The sequence below is a fragment of the Pinus tabuliformis genome, chromosome 4_1, assembly GCF_031772625.1.
Source record: "Pinus tabuliformis cultivar Carrire ecotype Pingquan chromosome 4_1, CPIR1, whole genome shotgun sequence".
Lineage (NCBI taxonomy): Eukaryota > Viridiplantae > Streptophyta > Pinopsida > Pinales > Pinaceae > Pinus > Pinus tabuliformis.
This window is the reverse complement of record NC_142303.1, coordinates 107,555,067-107,568,863: the sequence shown is the minus strand read 5'-3', so window position 1 is coordinate 107,568,863 and position 13,797 is coordinate 107,555,067. Positions and strand designations below refer to the sequence as shown.

The window sequence follows — 13,797 nt, the reverse complement described above, 5'->3', positions numbered from 1 at the left end:
TCTTTGGACTACCATTACGTTTAGATACACGGTTTTCCCTCTCAAAGTTATAGGCAAACTTGGAAGGATCCCTAACGGTCGACTGGTTCCTTTGTCAAAGCCTGTTAGATTTCGTAGCTCAGGCAGAAGCGATGGCGAACCAAGCGCTTTCCAAGCAGTTGAGAAAAGGATACTCATAGAAGCCCCCTCATCTATGATGGTACTGACCATGACCATTCTGTGAGTTTGAACAATGATTTGGAATGGTAAATTAGATGGTAAACAGGGTTTGCCTAGTAGATTCCAATCGAAGGAAATGACTAGGTTGCTTGAAGGTGGGACCGAATAAACGACCAGATATGACTCTGATGAACTTCCTTCCTGTGGTAAAGGAATGGTTAGATTGCCCCCATGTTCATCGGAGCCTGTGTTTATGAAAAGAATTTGAACAGTGTCGTTCTCACTCTCTTCAGTGATTGTATCATCTGAAGACGGACCTTCCGAAGACAAGACCGGGTCGACTGCCACCTCAACCTTTTGACATTCGTCTGGTATGGATTCGAAGGGTTTATATTCAATGATAGACACTTCGACCGACCACAAAGTTGTGTCAGTCGGATTTTCAACTAGCGATGGACTCGGCAAGAGTTTCTTGTACCCAGGAGGAAGCCGTAACGGTGAAGCGGGACAGTGTTATAGACATTTTTGTGCCTTACAGCATGAAGCATGAAATGTCAATAATATAAGGGATCCAAAGTCCCTAAACATGTTTTTCCTACCCCTAGAGGAACAAGGTCAGCAAACCACAGCACTAAATATCAGTTCTCCACCTAAAAACACTCAAAAACAAGCAAATTCTGGATCATGTCAACTGCTCCACTGAGCATCTGCGCTGAATGTCAACTGCTCCACTCTGTACCTGCACTGAATGTCAACAGTAATGAAGGCTACCTGCGCTGAGCGAGATTGGCCAAGTGGCACAGTCATTCCTCAAGGTGTCAAATGCCCAGGAAGCTTCCAAAATGACACTTGGATCAAGGAATTCGCCTTGTGATGAGTAAGAGGGTCTAGATCTCTGTTGGGCGAAACTATGTTCGTTTAATTCCGTTGTAGTATTTACCCAACTATTTAATTTATCAATCCGAGGTCCGTAGACTTACGAGACACATGCAAAATATATGCAGGACTGAAGTGGAACTAATCTAATCTAATCTAGTCTAAATTACTGAAATCAAATTAAAGCATTGAACACTAACTAGGAAAGCATGAAATTGCATAAAGGAAAATAAATACAACATGTGAAGAAGTGAATGGCAAACAACAGATATGAGCTCATGACAACAAAACTATGTTAAATTATATTACAAAAACTAAATTACAAATCAAAATCAAAGTTAATCTCCATTCTCTATTATTCATTATCTATCCCAATGAAGAGAGAGCACTCTCTTATATACATGAGGAAGATAACCTTTCCATAATTACATTCAAATATTCTCTCAAGCACTCTCAACTAGTTTCCCGTTATTACAAGATATCATCGCACAAATCTCTCAACCATGATCCCACAAATCTCTCATATCTTGGATAAGATATGTCTTCATGATTTTCTCCTTAGGATAAGATATGCTTCCATGATTTTCTCTGTAGAAAAAGGCTTGCATAATTATCTCCTTGATATGGTGGAGGAGATATTAATTCTTCACATATTTCCTACATCACAAAACTTACATATTCTTGAGATATAAAAATATGTACATTTTCTAATAATTAATCATAAATTCACTTATAATACAAAAATGAATAAAATTGGAAAATAAGAAGGTTAAACCCAAGTGTATGTAGGAAAGTGATATGATAACAGGTTAATGGATTGATGAAATGTAAGGAAAAAGGTGGATGAAAATATGACATTTCTGAGTCCCAACATCCTCCCCAACTGAACTTGTTGCATGTCCTCATGCAACCATGCATGGGTATCTTTTAAGAACATTTGGCATATTGAACTTTGGCTTTACATGATGATGTCTTAAATGTTTCCAGGATATGTGAGAGACATTGGTAACAATTTACATTTTCTTATGGTTGGTTCTTGTGTGACAACCATGAATACAAAGAATGCTGGTTCTTGTGTTAACAACATTCATTTCATTTTCTGTTCTCTTTTCTTCAATAATGTAAACATTCACTGGAAATCATAATGTGCATAAGAAAGCCCTTTTTGTAATATTAATAAAGCATGCCAATATTGCGTATGAAACAAAGTGCAACAAAGTATCATTGGAAAATAAATGTTGGTGAATGGTAAATGGAGTGATAGTGGTGAAGAAATGGAATCATGGAAGTGAATATGTAGTGAATGTAGTTCTCCCCCCCCTCAACTGAATTTGTTTCATGTCTGCATGCAACTTAACATGGCGTATGAAAGGAAATGTAGCATGGTGAGGGAATTTTCCAAAATATTCAAGTTAGCATATAAGGAATTGCATGATTAAAGATTAGAAAACAACATACCTCTCCTTACCCAAGAATGATGAAGTATGCAATAGGAATGTAGCTGCTGCTGCTGCTGGATCAGGAAAATGTGACTGATGTAACTGGATCCTGGAGATTGAAGGAGTCTGAACTGCTGATGCTGAATCATGGAAAAGATAAATGCTGAGAGTGGTACTGTGGTACTCTCATAGATCAGAATGCATGCTGTTGTAACTGCTAAGGGAGTCATGAAAAAGTGTATAGTCTTCACCCGCTACAAACCCGATGGTACAATTCTAAACATGCGAATGAATGTGTCGATGTCGAGCATGAATAGAAATCATTGGATTACCGGCCATTGATGTATGGCGTTAACCAATGCGAGGCAACTCACCATTGATGTCAATGAGTGCCAAGGTACCAGAGTACATCTTGCGAAGTGCGAATGGATGTGTCGAGGTCGAGCCACTTGCAAGATCTGATGATCAAGGGACATTGATGTATTCCCATGATCGCCAGCGAGAGAACTTGCCATTAAGGCATGCAAGCCTCTAGGTACTCAAAATGAACTCTAGTCTATTTCCCAGATAAGGTGCTGGTGTCGATGGGGCAAGACTTGTTGAAAGGTGGGCCTTAAGGAATCCCACATCAGTCAACGCGAGTTTGTACAAAAAGATTTGGTAGGACTATAAATAGAAAGAACTCACGGACAAGCAGTGTGGATCAGCATGGCTAGGAAATCAAGGTAATGTGATCATGGAAAGGGAATGAGTTTTATTCAAAAGGCAAACTGAAAAGGATAAATGGATGTATGCGATTCAGAAAAATAGGCGTGCATGAAGTCGTGAAAGATAAGGAAATGGAAGATGGGCTGCAACACAAGGATGGTGAGTAGTCATGACGCAAAAGGTGTGTAGTGGAAAATGTCATGATATGTGCAGTGAAGAATTTGTTCCTTCAAGCGTCCAATGATGCATGTTTCATTGTGATTTCGAAAAATCACTTTGCATACTCTGAAAAACTTAGCACCATTCCTGCATAAAAATTGTCATCTTCATGTGCCATCTCCATCGATCATTCCTGTATGAAGTGACTCAAAAACGAATTAGCGCATTTTCAAGAATTTACAAAATGTCCATTTTTTAATTATTTTCCGAAATAACTCTAATTGTGGATGAAAAAGGTGTCACATCATAATGTTGAGCTTTCTGCATAAGCTTCTCGTTGTCCTGCACATAACACCAATCTCATTTCACGTGTTAGTATATGCATCCTACTTTTGCCCACAAATTCACAAAAATATCCAACATACTTTGATTTCCCCCCCAACTAAAATTATTGCATGTCCTCATGCAAGTTACTCATTGATTGCGCAACACTTTTTCAAAATGTTTTTATTGATGTGTAGGAAAGTTGATTGAAAACATTTGAAAAAGCGTTGTATTTGTTAGGGAACAAATAGTGAGTGTATGAATGAATGAGGGCAAATTTTTATTATGATTTTTTTTTTTTTTTTTTTTATTTATTTTATTATATATATATATATATATATATATTAAAAAAAAAAAAAAAAAAAATTATTTACAACAAAAATCACACTTTCATGGTGATTGAAGTAAAATAGTGCAAAGTTCAACCAAACCGACCAATACTACTAACAGCATCATATATAAGTCTAAAGATACTCATTGCTGAATAGAACTATTTTAGTCTAGCTGTCCATATTAACATTTGGAACGGAAAGCAATGGTCTGTTATTTTATGGTGAAATTTCTGATATTTCATTACTTCTTTAAACCCGTGACAGCCACTTTACTGGAAAGTTAAGCTACTTTACTGGAAGGTTAATGTACATATGCATGGAAGTGGACTTTAAAGAAAATGAGGCTGCTTGTGGCCTCTTCTTCCCGGGTCCGGGTTGTGTATTACAGTGAGGGTGGGGAATTCATTACCAGTGTCATACTGAAACGAAATTGTAAATGGGCCTCGGACCGTCCGACGTGATTAGGTAACCGCAGTAGTAGCGGTTTCATGATCGGTTGAGGAAACGAAATTTTACACTTGGAAAGCAGAGGTCCAGGCCAAGTTTAGAGCCATTGGCCAGTGGAAGATTAACCTGTGCCTTCAACTCGAGCCATCTCAGCAATCACAGTGTACCCAGCCACTGCAATGAGGGTATTTTATCCAAGCAACTGTGGTCGAACCTGTAGTGTACAATCTATGTTGTCCTGCCAAACTACAACAAAAAGTAGCATCAATACAATAAAACGCATTCCATCTGGCACAAAAGCTCAAGCTTCCTTCCTAGTTATCCTGAAGCACTGAATATTTAAAGTAGTTGTTATCTCATGAATGACACCAATGGCAAAGTGCATGTATAGAATAACTGTAAAAACACAGAATCCAAGAAGCAGCAACCGCTCATCAATGAGGAGAGTTCTGCCGAAATTTTTTGCAAAAAGAGCATTTGCAATTGCGAAAGGAAGGAATAATAACGACATGCACATTCCAGTTTTTAAGCCCTTTGGTTCATCACACAAATGTGCCAAAATCAATCGTCCCACTAAATATCCAAAGGCAAAGCCAGTTCCCACCAACAATAGATGAGGCTGACTACCAAACACATCAGATGGAGACAGTACGCCCCATATAAAAACTTCTCCTAAAAGCGCAAGGAAGGGAAAAACCATCGCTAATGCAAGAAGGATGCTTACTTTTTTTGCTTGAACTACTTTATAAACGTTGTAGACATTGTATCCAACAGTAGGTAGCATGCCAAAAATTACCGTGATATACAAAACAAGTTCATTTAAGGGAATATCAGGAATAAATGGTACCCAGGAGAGAAACCCGATAGCTTGTCTACAGTCCTGTGCCCACCATTCAGCGCCTACAATAAGTGTGTTTGTAAAGAAGCTCTCCCATGTTGCAAAATAGAACGGCACTGCAGCAGCGCCACAAAACAGTCGTTCCTAGAAAACTCCTCTCACAGCTACATAGGGCTTATGGGATTTGTCATTTAACATCACAGTGGCATAGAATCCAGGCGCTTCAAAGGGGTTTTAACATTTTCAGCAAGAGCCGCATGAGACTTCCGGAGGAAGGCTAGGGCAGAGGGCTTTAAATTATTGAGTGCAGTGGATTGTTTGTTCCTCCACAGCTGACTCTGACTTGACCCTGCTGGCCACGCACTCCAGGTGCCTTTCGTGCTAAGTATCTGCGTGCTATAGCTTCAAAGGTAACTGAAAGGAAATCAGAATTAGCTGAGCTGGAGGCCCTTGATAGCGGGAAACCATTGGATGAAACATCATGGGATATGGACGATGTTGCCGGGTGTTTTGAGTTTTATGCAGATCTCGCAGATGCCTTGGATGGTGAACAGCATGCTTCAGTTTCACTTCCAATGGAGACCTTTAAGAGTCATGTGTTAAAAGAACCTCTTGGAGTTGTGGGGTTGATCACACCATGGAATTATCCTCTCCTAATGGCAGCATGGAAGGTTGCCCCAGCCCTTGCTGCAGGATGCACTGCCATATTGAAGCCTTCAGAGATCGCATCTCTAACATGTTTGGAGCTAGCTTCAATATGTAAGGAAATAGGGCTTCCTCCTGGGGTGTTGAACATTGTTACTGGGCTTGGCCCAGAGGCTGGTGCACCATTGCCATCGCACCCTGATGTGGACAAGGTTGCATTTACTGGGAGCACTGCGACTGGTAGAGCCATCATGACTGCTGCAGCACAAGTAATAAAGCCAGTATCATTGGAGCTTGGTGGGAAAAGTCCAATCCTTGTTTTCGAGGATGTAGACATTGAAAAAGCGGCTGAGTGGGCAATGTTCGGGTGTTTCTGGACAAATGGTCAGATTTGCAGTGCAACGTCACGCCTTTTGGTCCAGGAAAGCATATAGAGATGCATGCAAGTCAAAGAAATAACCTCTCGCTACTTTGCATTGCAGATATTTCGATGGAGGCAGCATCCGCCATTACAATTCGCATATCCACTGCTCCGCAGTCGTTGATTTCTCCACTCAGAACGGCCAATCTCCCAGCTGCCCAGTCTTGAGATGGCGGGTTCGAAACCCGATCCAGGGATCAGAGGGGCCGGTGAATTTTGCTTCGGTGGAAAGATGATAGACTCGTCGCATCAGAAATTTTGAACAGGCTTTTGAGAAATACAGGTTCAGGAAAAGACAGATCTATTGCGTGAATTCATGAATGTTTGTCTCTATCGATCAAATTCTAAAGCCAGAATCCTGGATTGGATAATTGATGAGGTGTCAAAAGATCGAAAAGCTGCAAAAGCATCGTTGGCAATTGGTTGGAAAGGAAAAACTCGGGAAACATCTGGGCATTGAAGAAGGACAAAATAGTTTCCAATAGTTGATGCATCAAATCAGATAAGGTTCTGCACATGATTTTTATGAGGATGCGATGGCAGTTCCGGCTCCATTGGTCTTTTACCGTGCTCGTGTAAATCCTCAAGATATAGATCGATCGAGTGATGAGAAAGAACTGAGTGATGAGAAAGTACTGATCCGAGTTATGAATAATGACTGCATGCGTGATGGTAGCGGCAGGGATTAAAATTTCAATAGATTATTGACTACATCAATGGCGGATTTGAGTGGGGATGCGTAAAAAAAACAAAATTATTATTTTTTTATTTTTTTTATTTTTAATTATTTTTTATTTTATTTTTTTTTTTATTTTGTTATTTTTATTATTAACAGTCTAGAAAAATGAAATTAATTCTATCTTTAAAAACAAAAAATGGTAGTTTTAAATTTCTTTTTAACAAATGGACGCAAAGATTTGCATATTGAAAGATATTTTCAATGAAGCATATTGCAAAAAAAATGAATTTATTCTTGAAATTGGTCGCCTAAATCATCCCTATTTTCTGATCCTCAAGATCGTACAAAGACGCAGGAGGAGAGCATACTTATTCTAAGCAAAACTGAAACCTATTTTCTGATCCTCGAGATCGTACAAAGACGCAGGAGGAGAGCATACTTATTCTAGGTAAAAGTAGAACTGAAAATTAAATCTAAAAGCCTACCTACTCTATACTAATTAGAATTTACAAATTAGTTATGTGTAGTTAAACTTCCAATGAAGCCATTCACGTAGCAGTAGCAACAATAGATTCAATAGCAATTTGTCAAATGAAAATTGACAATATTCGAGAGTGGATGAGTCTACTTGTTGTAACTGCAAATTAACTAAAAAATTAAAAGATGAATCTAATCTAGTACTTACCTGGAACCAGTGTTCGATGAAGCTTTGATATGCACAGTTTCTCTCACTCAGATCATGCTGCAACTCCTGTTCTTCTTCTCTGATCTGCTGCTCTTCTTCCTCGATCTTCTGTTCGAATGGTTGTTCGCCATCAGATACACAAGATTCTTCAGATGTTGATATTTCTTGGGGAGTAGTTGAACTTTCAATTTTGGTCAAGATCTCCTTTTCCAGGGAAGAGGAGATTCCAACTTCTGCAAGGATCTGAGTGAGTAGTTCCAAGCTGACACTCATTATAAAACCATGTTGAAAGAAAAAAAACAAATAAAAATCAGCACACTAAAAACAAAAGGACCACAGAAATAATCTTGAATTCAATACTCAATTAAACCCTCTTACAAGGACCTGCTCAGTAATTGAGTAATTGAATGCTTCAATTATAACCATGAGCCATGAATTCATCACACATTCTTCACAGTTGCGAAAATCAAACACACGTGCAGAAATCAAAATTCACACTTGCATAAATGTAAACACACCCTACATGCCCTGATCCATAAGAGGTCGAGCCCATTACGGTATCTCGAATGCGATGCGTAGGCTGTTCCCCACGTCTTACCGCATTTAACACCTCGGAGTTAGGAACATGTCTAAACACACTTGCATAAAAAAAATCAAACTAAACTTCAATCCATCGTGCCTCCCCGGCAACGGCGCCAAAATGTTGGGCGAAACTATGTTCGTTTAATTCCGTTGTAGTATTTACCCAACTATTTAATTTATCAATCCGAGGTCCGTAGACTTACGAGACACATGCAAAATATATGCAGGACTGAAGTGGAACTAATCTAATCTAATCTAGTCTAAATTACTGAAATCAAATTAAAGCATTGAACACTAACTAGGAAAGCATGAAATTGCATAAAGGAAAATAAATACAACATGTGAAGAAGTGAATGGCAAACAACAGATATGAGCTCATGACAACAAAACTATGTCAAATTATATTACAAAAACTAAATTACAAATCAAAATCAAAGTTAATCTCCATTCTCTATTATTCATTATCTATCCCAATGAAGAGAGAGCACTCTCTTATATACATGAGGAAGATAACCTTTCCATAATTACATTCAAATATTCTCTCAAGCACTCTCAACTAGTTTCCCGTTATTACAAGATATCATCGCACAAATCTCTCAACCATGATCCCACAAATCTCTCATATCTTGGATAAGATATGTCTTCATGATTTTCTCCTTAGGATAAGATATGCTTCCATGATTTTCTCTGTAGAAAAAGGCTTGCATAATTATCTCCTTGATATGGTGGAGGAGATATTAATTCTTCACATATTTCCTACATCACAAAACTTACATATTCTTGAGATATAAAAATATGTACATTTTCTAATAATTAATCATAAATTCACTTATAATACAAAAATGAATAAAATTGGAAAATAAGAAGGTTAAACCCAAGTGTATGTAGGAAAGTGATATGATAACAGGTTAATGGAATGATGAAATGTAAGGAAAAAGGTGGATGAAAATATGACATTTCTGAGTCCCAACAATCTCCAAGTGGAAGCAAGAACCTCCAAGTGGAATCAAGAACTGAAGAATAACTGAAGTGGGAGAGGACACTAGTCAGCTTCATGCCAGCCTCAAGCTGACTCAACCTTTCTCCAAAACTCCTATATATAGAGCTCTCTCATGAGGTCTAGGGAGGCGGGAATCTTGTGAATGTAAGGAAGTGCTGTTGGTTTGAGTATAGAACTATTGGGTGATTTGCTTGAAGGAGGTGAAGAGGAGATTTCTTTCTGCTGGGAGGTGTTGCTGGATTGGGCCTCTTATGGTTGTAACACTCTCAGAACTTTACTTCTTCCATTAATAAAGCATTTGAGGTTCTTCTATATGCATGTGTCTCAATGGTGAATTGTTATACTTGTGTATTTGATTTATTCTAATCCTTGAATCAGTTATGAATGTATGTTGCTTGTAGTTTCCCTCTCTTGCCCTTTTGCAGGATCTTTGTGTAGCTGGGCCAGTGAAAGAGCAAGGAGCTAGGAGCAAGCAACAAAGAGAGAAGATTGGATCAATCATTAGCGGAAGACAACGGTTAGTGGATCTCTTCCTCCTCTCTCTTACATCTCATAAAGAAGTAATCTTGAATAGCTTTGCATTCGGTTGTTGCTGAGGTACTATCACCCTTAGAGTGGGATAGGGTCATTCCGTATTGGATACTTTTCCCAACAACAAATTGGCGACTCCGCTGGGGATCATATCTTGTTGGTTGTTTGTGTTTTTGCTATTCATTTCATAAACAAAGGGAGTACCGAATCGAACTGCATTTGGATCTTTCAAATGCAAAGTAGAGGGCAGCTACTCTAGCTCAGTTTCTGAGCAAGTTTATGATTTGAAGAGCTGATCCACAAGGACTCTAAATAGCTCTTAGTGATAGCTTTTCATCCTCCTTTTCATCCCTTAGTGTGTACTTGACTGATAGCTTCTGATTTGGCCAAAAACTGTGAATTGTTTAGCAATCTGTGACCCGGAAACCAAGAGAAACGGAAGTTTCGTTCTTCAGTGCAGGTGCTGTGAAGGCAGTCTGCATTTCAGCGCAGTTCCCGAAGGGGCTACCTGTGCTGAAGGTCAAACTGCCAGTGTACTACCTGCGCTGGACCAGTTTTACCTAGTGCTACTGGGGTTCCCTCCTGTTTATTGCCCTGTTTTCACTCTTGTTTTTGCAGCCTGTTACCAGTCAATGTACCTATCTGAAACCAACTTTCCTTGCCACTATTCCGCCTCGGTTGTATAATGAAACTGTGTTTGTTCTCTGTGTATTTCTTGTATCATTTACAGTTTCCCATAACGAAAGTGAACTAGTCTTGCTGTGGCCTCTTAGATCTAGACCTGTGATTAAGTGTCGTTTTGATCTTAAGAGTTAGTTTATTTGCTGTTCATAGCTGATTGAGCTTTTGCTTTCGTCATATGGTTTGAATTTATATATTTCTAGTGTCGAAACAAGTAAATATTAAGGTGTCTTTTGATTTTGGACAAGCTTGTTTGCTTTCACTTGAAATTGAATTCAAAGTTATACAACAGCTTTCTTTTTGTATCTCACCAACATTAAAAAAGAGAAAAGAAATACTTGCATTGTGCATGTGCATTATGACAGTTTGCATGTTGATTTAGGGAAAAGTGCATTAGTGTGTGCTCTTTGATCTGTGTGAAAAGATGTTGTCTTTCTTTTCCCTCAGTAGTTAAGATTTTCAAAGTTGAAAGATTGAAAAGCTTGCTTATCATCTTAGACTGCATTTAGGAGTGTTACTATACATCTCGTGGTGATCCATAAAGGCAAACTGCTAAACAAGATCAACCTTAAAATAAATTGAATTTACATAACAACGCATTGAAACATAACGCAAACACATAGAGGTCTAAGCTAGAGACGTGTTCCGGCGTCGTTAAACGTGATATCTTAGCGTTGAGTGGTTGGGTGATTCCTCCACGGTGAAGCGATAAGTGTCAATACGGACTTGTGCTCCCACGTACCGTCACGTATATATTGGGAGACCCCTATAGGAACGAAGCCTTTATCCATAGGAAACCGTGTCGGCCGCCCTACTGATCGCAATGCAGTGAACACAGCATTCACGAAGATCGACCACTCGTACCGTAAAACGTATTCTGTGGTTTTGCGAAAAGTTTGGCACACCCTCTGCCTAGAACTCCAGAGCAGTTTCTTTTGGCCTTTTTCAAACTCTATAACTGAAAAAGTCCATCCGAGCATTTGTCACTTCGGGCTCGTTAAAACATCGAAGGAGACTAGAGTCATCTTTAGCTTTTTCTCGACTCTTAAAAAGTGAAAAAGCAAGTTGTGTCTAAAGCGTCGTTATAAAATTTATTTTAAACGGAACATAATCACCTCCTATTCCTGCGTTGATATTTAGGTTGAGAACATGGAACACCCCAACCAAGGAATTCCACAGGATGGAAATCCTAGTCCTTTCTCCTCTTGGGGAGAAGTTGGTGCGCCCCACATGGCCACATTGTCGCTTCCAGGACTGACAATTGGCCTGCCTGTTTGGCTATTCTCAACCAATGTAGTTCAGAACACCATGGTTCCTGAACAGTCGAGTCAACAGTTAGATGAGTCTAGAGCTGCCCACCAGCCTTCAACTTCCTATAACTCTTCCTCCAATCCTTCATCTTTGCAAGGTAGAGCCAGCAAAAGCCAAGCTCCCATGGAGGAGAAGGAGAAGAAGAAGAAGGAGCCTAAGGCGACTGGGGGCAAGCAAAAGACATCTGACAAAAATCCACACACAGCACAGACCGGGCCTAAATCGCCATGTGTCATATGTAGAGGAGACCACTTCCATAGAGATTGTCCTTGTATTCCTCGGATACTAAGGGACTGGTCCCCTCGGTTGCACAATTCGGGGGCATCAACCTCTGATAACCATGTTGAATGCTTACCGTCGACCAGCAAAAGTGAAGGTTCAAGAAAAAGAGGGGGAGCAAGATCCCCCTGAAAACTGTGTAAAGGCGATCACGCCATCCACCGTTGTCCCTTCTTAGACGAAGCGAAGAGATTTTTGGAAGATCGCCCGGTTTCACCGTCGAGACTTCCTCCTGGATACAAAAAACTCGTGCCAAGTCCTTCGTTGGTTGAAAATACAGTTGGCCCGCTCAAGTGGTCAGCTGAAGCGTCAGTCATTGAAAATGAACCTACTGAATCCAGACCAGACGAAAGTCTAAAGGTCGATACGGTAGTTGACCCGGTTCTTCCTTCAGAGGTTTCATCCTCAAATGACACCGTCACTGAGGATTCATCTTCAAATGACACCCTCACTGAAGAGAATAAGGATGACACCATCCAGATTATTTTCATCAACACAGACTCTGATGAGCATCAGGGCAATGTGCCCATTCCTTTATCGCAGGAAGGAACATCGTCAGGGTCATATCCGGCCGTGTATTCGGTCCCACCACCAAGCAACCTGGTTGTATCCTTTGATTGGAACCAACTAGGCAGACCTCGGTTACCAGCCAGTATACCATTCAGATTCATAGTCCAAATCTACAGAATGGTAATGGCTGGAACTATCATTGATGAAGGGGCATCTGTGAGTATCCTTTCCTCTATTGCTTGGAAAGCATTGGGTTCCCCGGAGCTTTTGCCTGAGATAAGAAATCTCTCGGGTTTTGATAAAGGAACCAGTTGACCATTAGGGATCCTCCCCAATGTACCTATTACATTGAAAGGGAAGACCGTTCAAATGAACGTGATGGTCGTTCTAGGACCCTTGGATTATAACCTACTCCTTGGACGAGACTATATATATTGCATGGGAGCTATAGTCTCCTCACTCTTTAGAGTAATGTGTTTTCCACACGAAGGAAGAATGGTCAAGCTCGTAGACCAAATTTCATTTCCGGGATCACGCATCGCAAATAGTCACATACCAACCCTCAATGGTCTATTCACCCAAGAAATGTCTCCACCCCCAGTCCTCCTTCCCGATGAGTGCGAGTGATTCGGAAAGATGGGACTGGAACCCAGGGGGCATGCATCCTGGTCTGCTTCGGGCAGAGGAAACCTTGGGTATAAGGTAGAATTTCCGCGAAGGAATATGACTAGTCCGTACCCCGTCCGTGGAAGGAATAGGGGTTGTTCTAGAACAGGATTCTTTTGATAAGGTTACTTGTTTGACAAAGGTCATTCACCATTGTCTACTTCGGTAGACAATGCCGAGGAAGTGTTTTCGTTTGATGGTGTTAACAAAACAATCTTTGGGTAACCAGGAAGAGGCAAGCCTCACCCTTTAAAACAAATGTTTTATCAGATAAGTAGGGGCAGCCTTGAAATTGTACTTTATACCTGGGGGCATGCAAACCTTTTGGAGTGCAAGCTAGGAGCGGTTATTTATCTGTTTTTGGGATTAGCCATTTCCGAACTTGCATAAAGAAAGGATGAGAGGGAGCATAGCTTAGTGAAGATGAAGCTCTATAAAAAATAGAGATCTCACAGGAGACATTCTTATCTTATGACTGGTATTATCGAGCAGTTTTACCGCGGAATTTATGCTCGTTAAAAAATA

General features: G+C 40.0%; 1 protein-coding gene and 1 pseudogene across 1 annotated transcript; one reads left to right on the top strand and one right to left on the bottom strand.

Moving 5' to 3' along the window:
- Nucleotides 1–4,677: 4,677 nt before the first annotated feature.
- LOC149174449 (choline/ethanolaminephosphotransferase 1 pseudogene) lies at nucleotides 4,678–5,414 on the bottom strand (annotated as a pseudogene).
- Nucleotides 5,415–5,638: 224 nt separating this feature from the next.
- On the top strand, nucleotides 5,639–6,361 carry LOC149174448 (aminoaldehyde dehydrogenase 2, peroxisomal-like). Its single transcript, XM_089420855.1, has one exon. The coding sequence runs from the start codon at nucleotides 5,771–5,773 to the stop codon at nucleotides 6,359–6,361; it is 591 nt and encodes a 196-aa protein (XP_089276981.1). The 5' UTR covers nucleotides 5,639–5,770.
- Nucleotides 6,362–13,797: the final 7,436 nt, after the last annotated feature.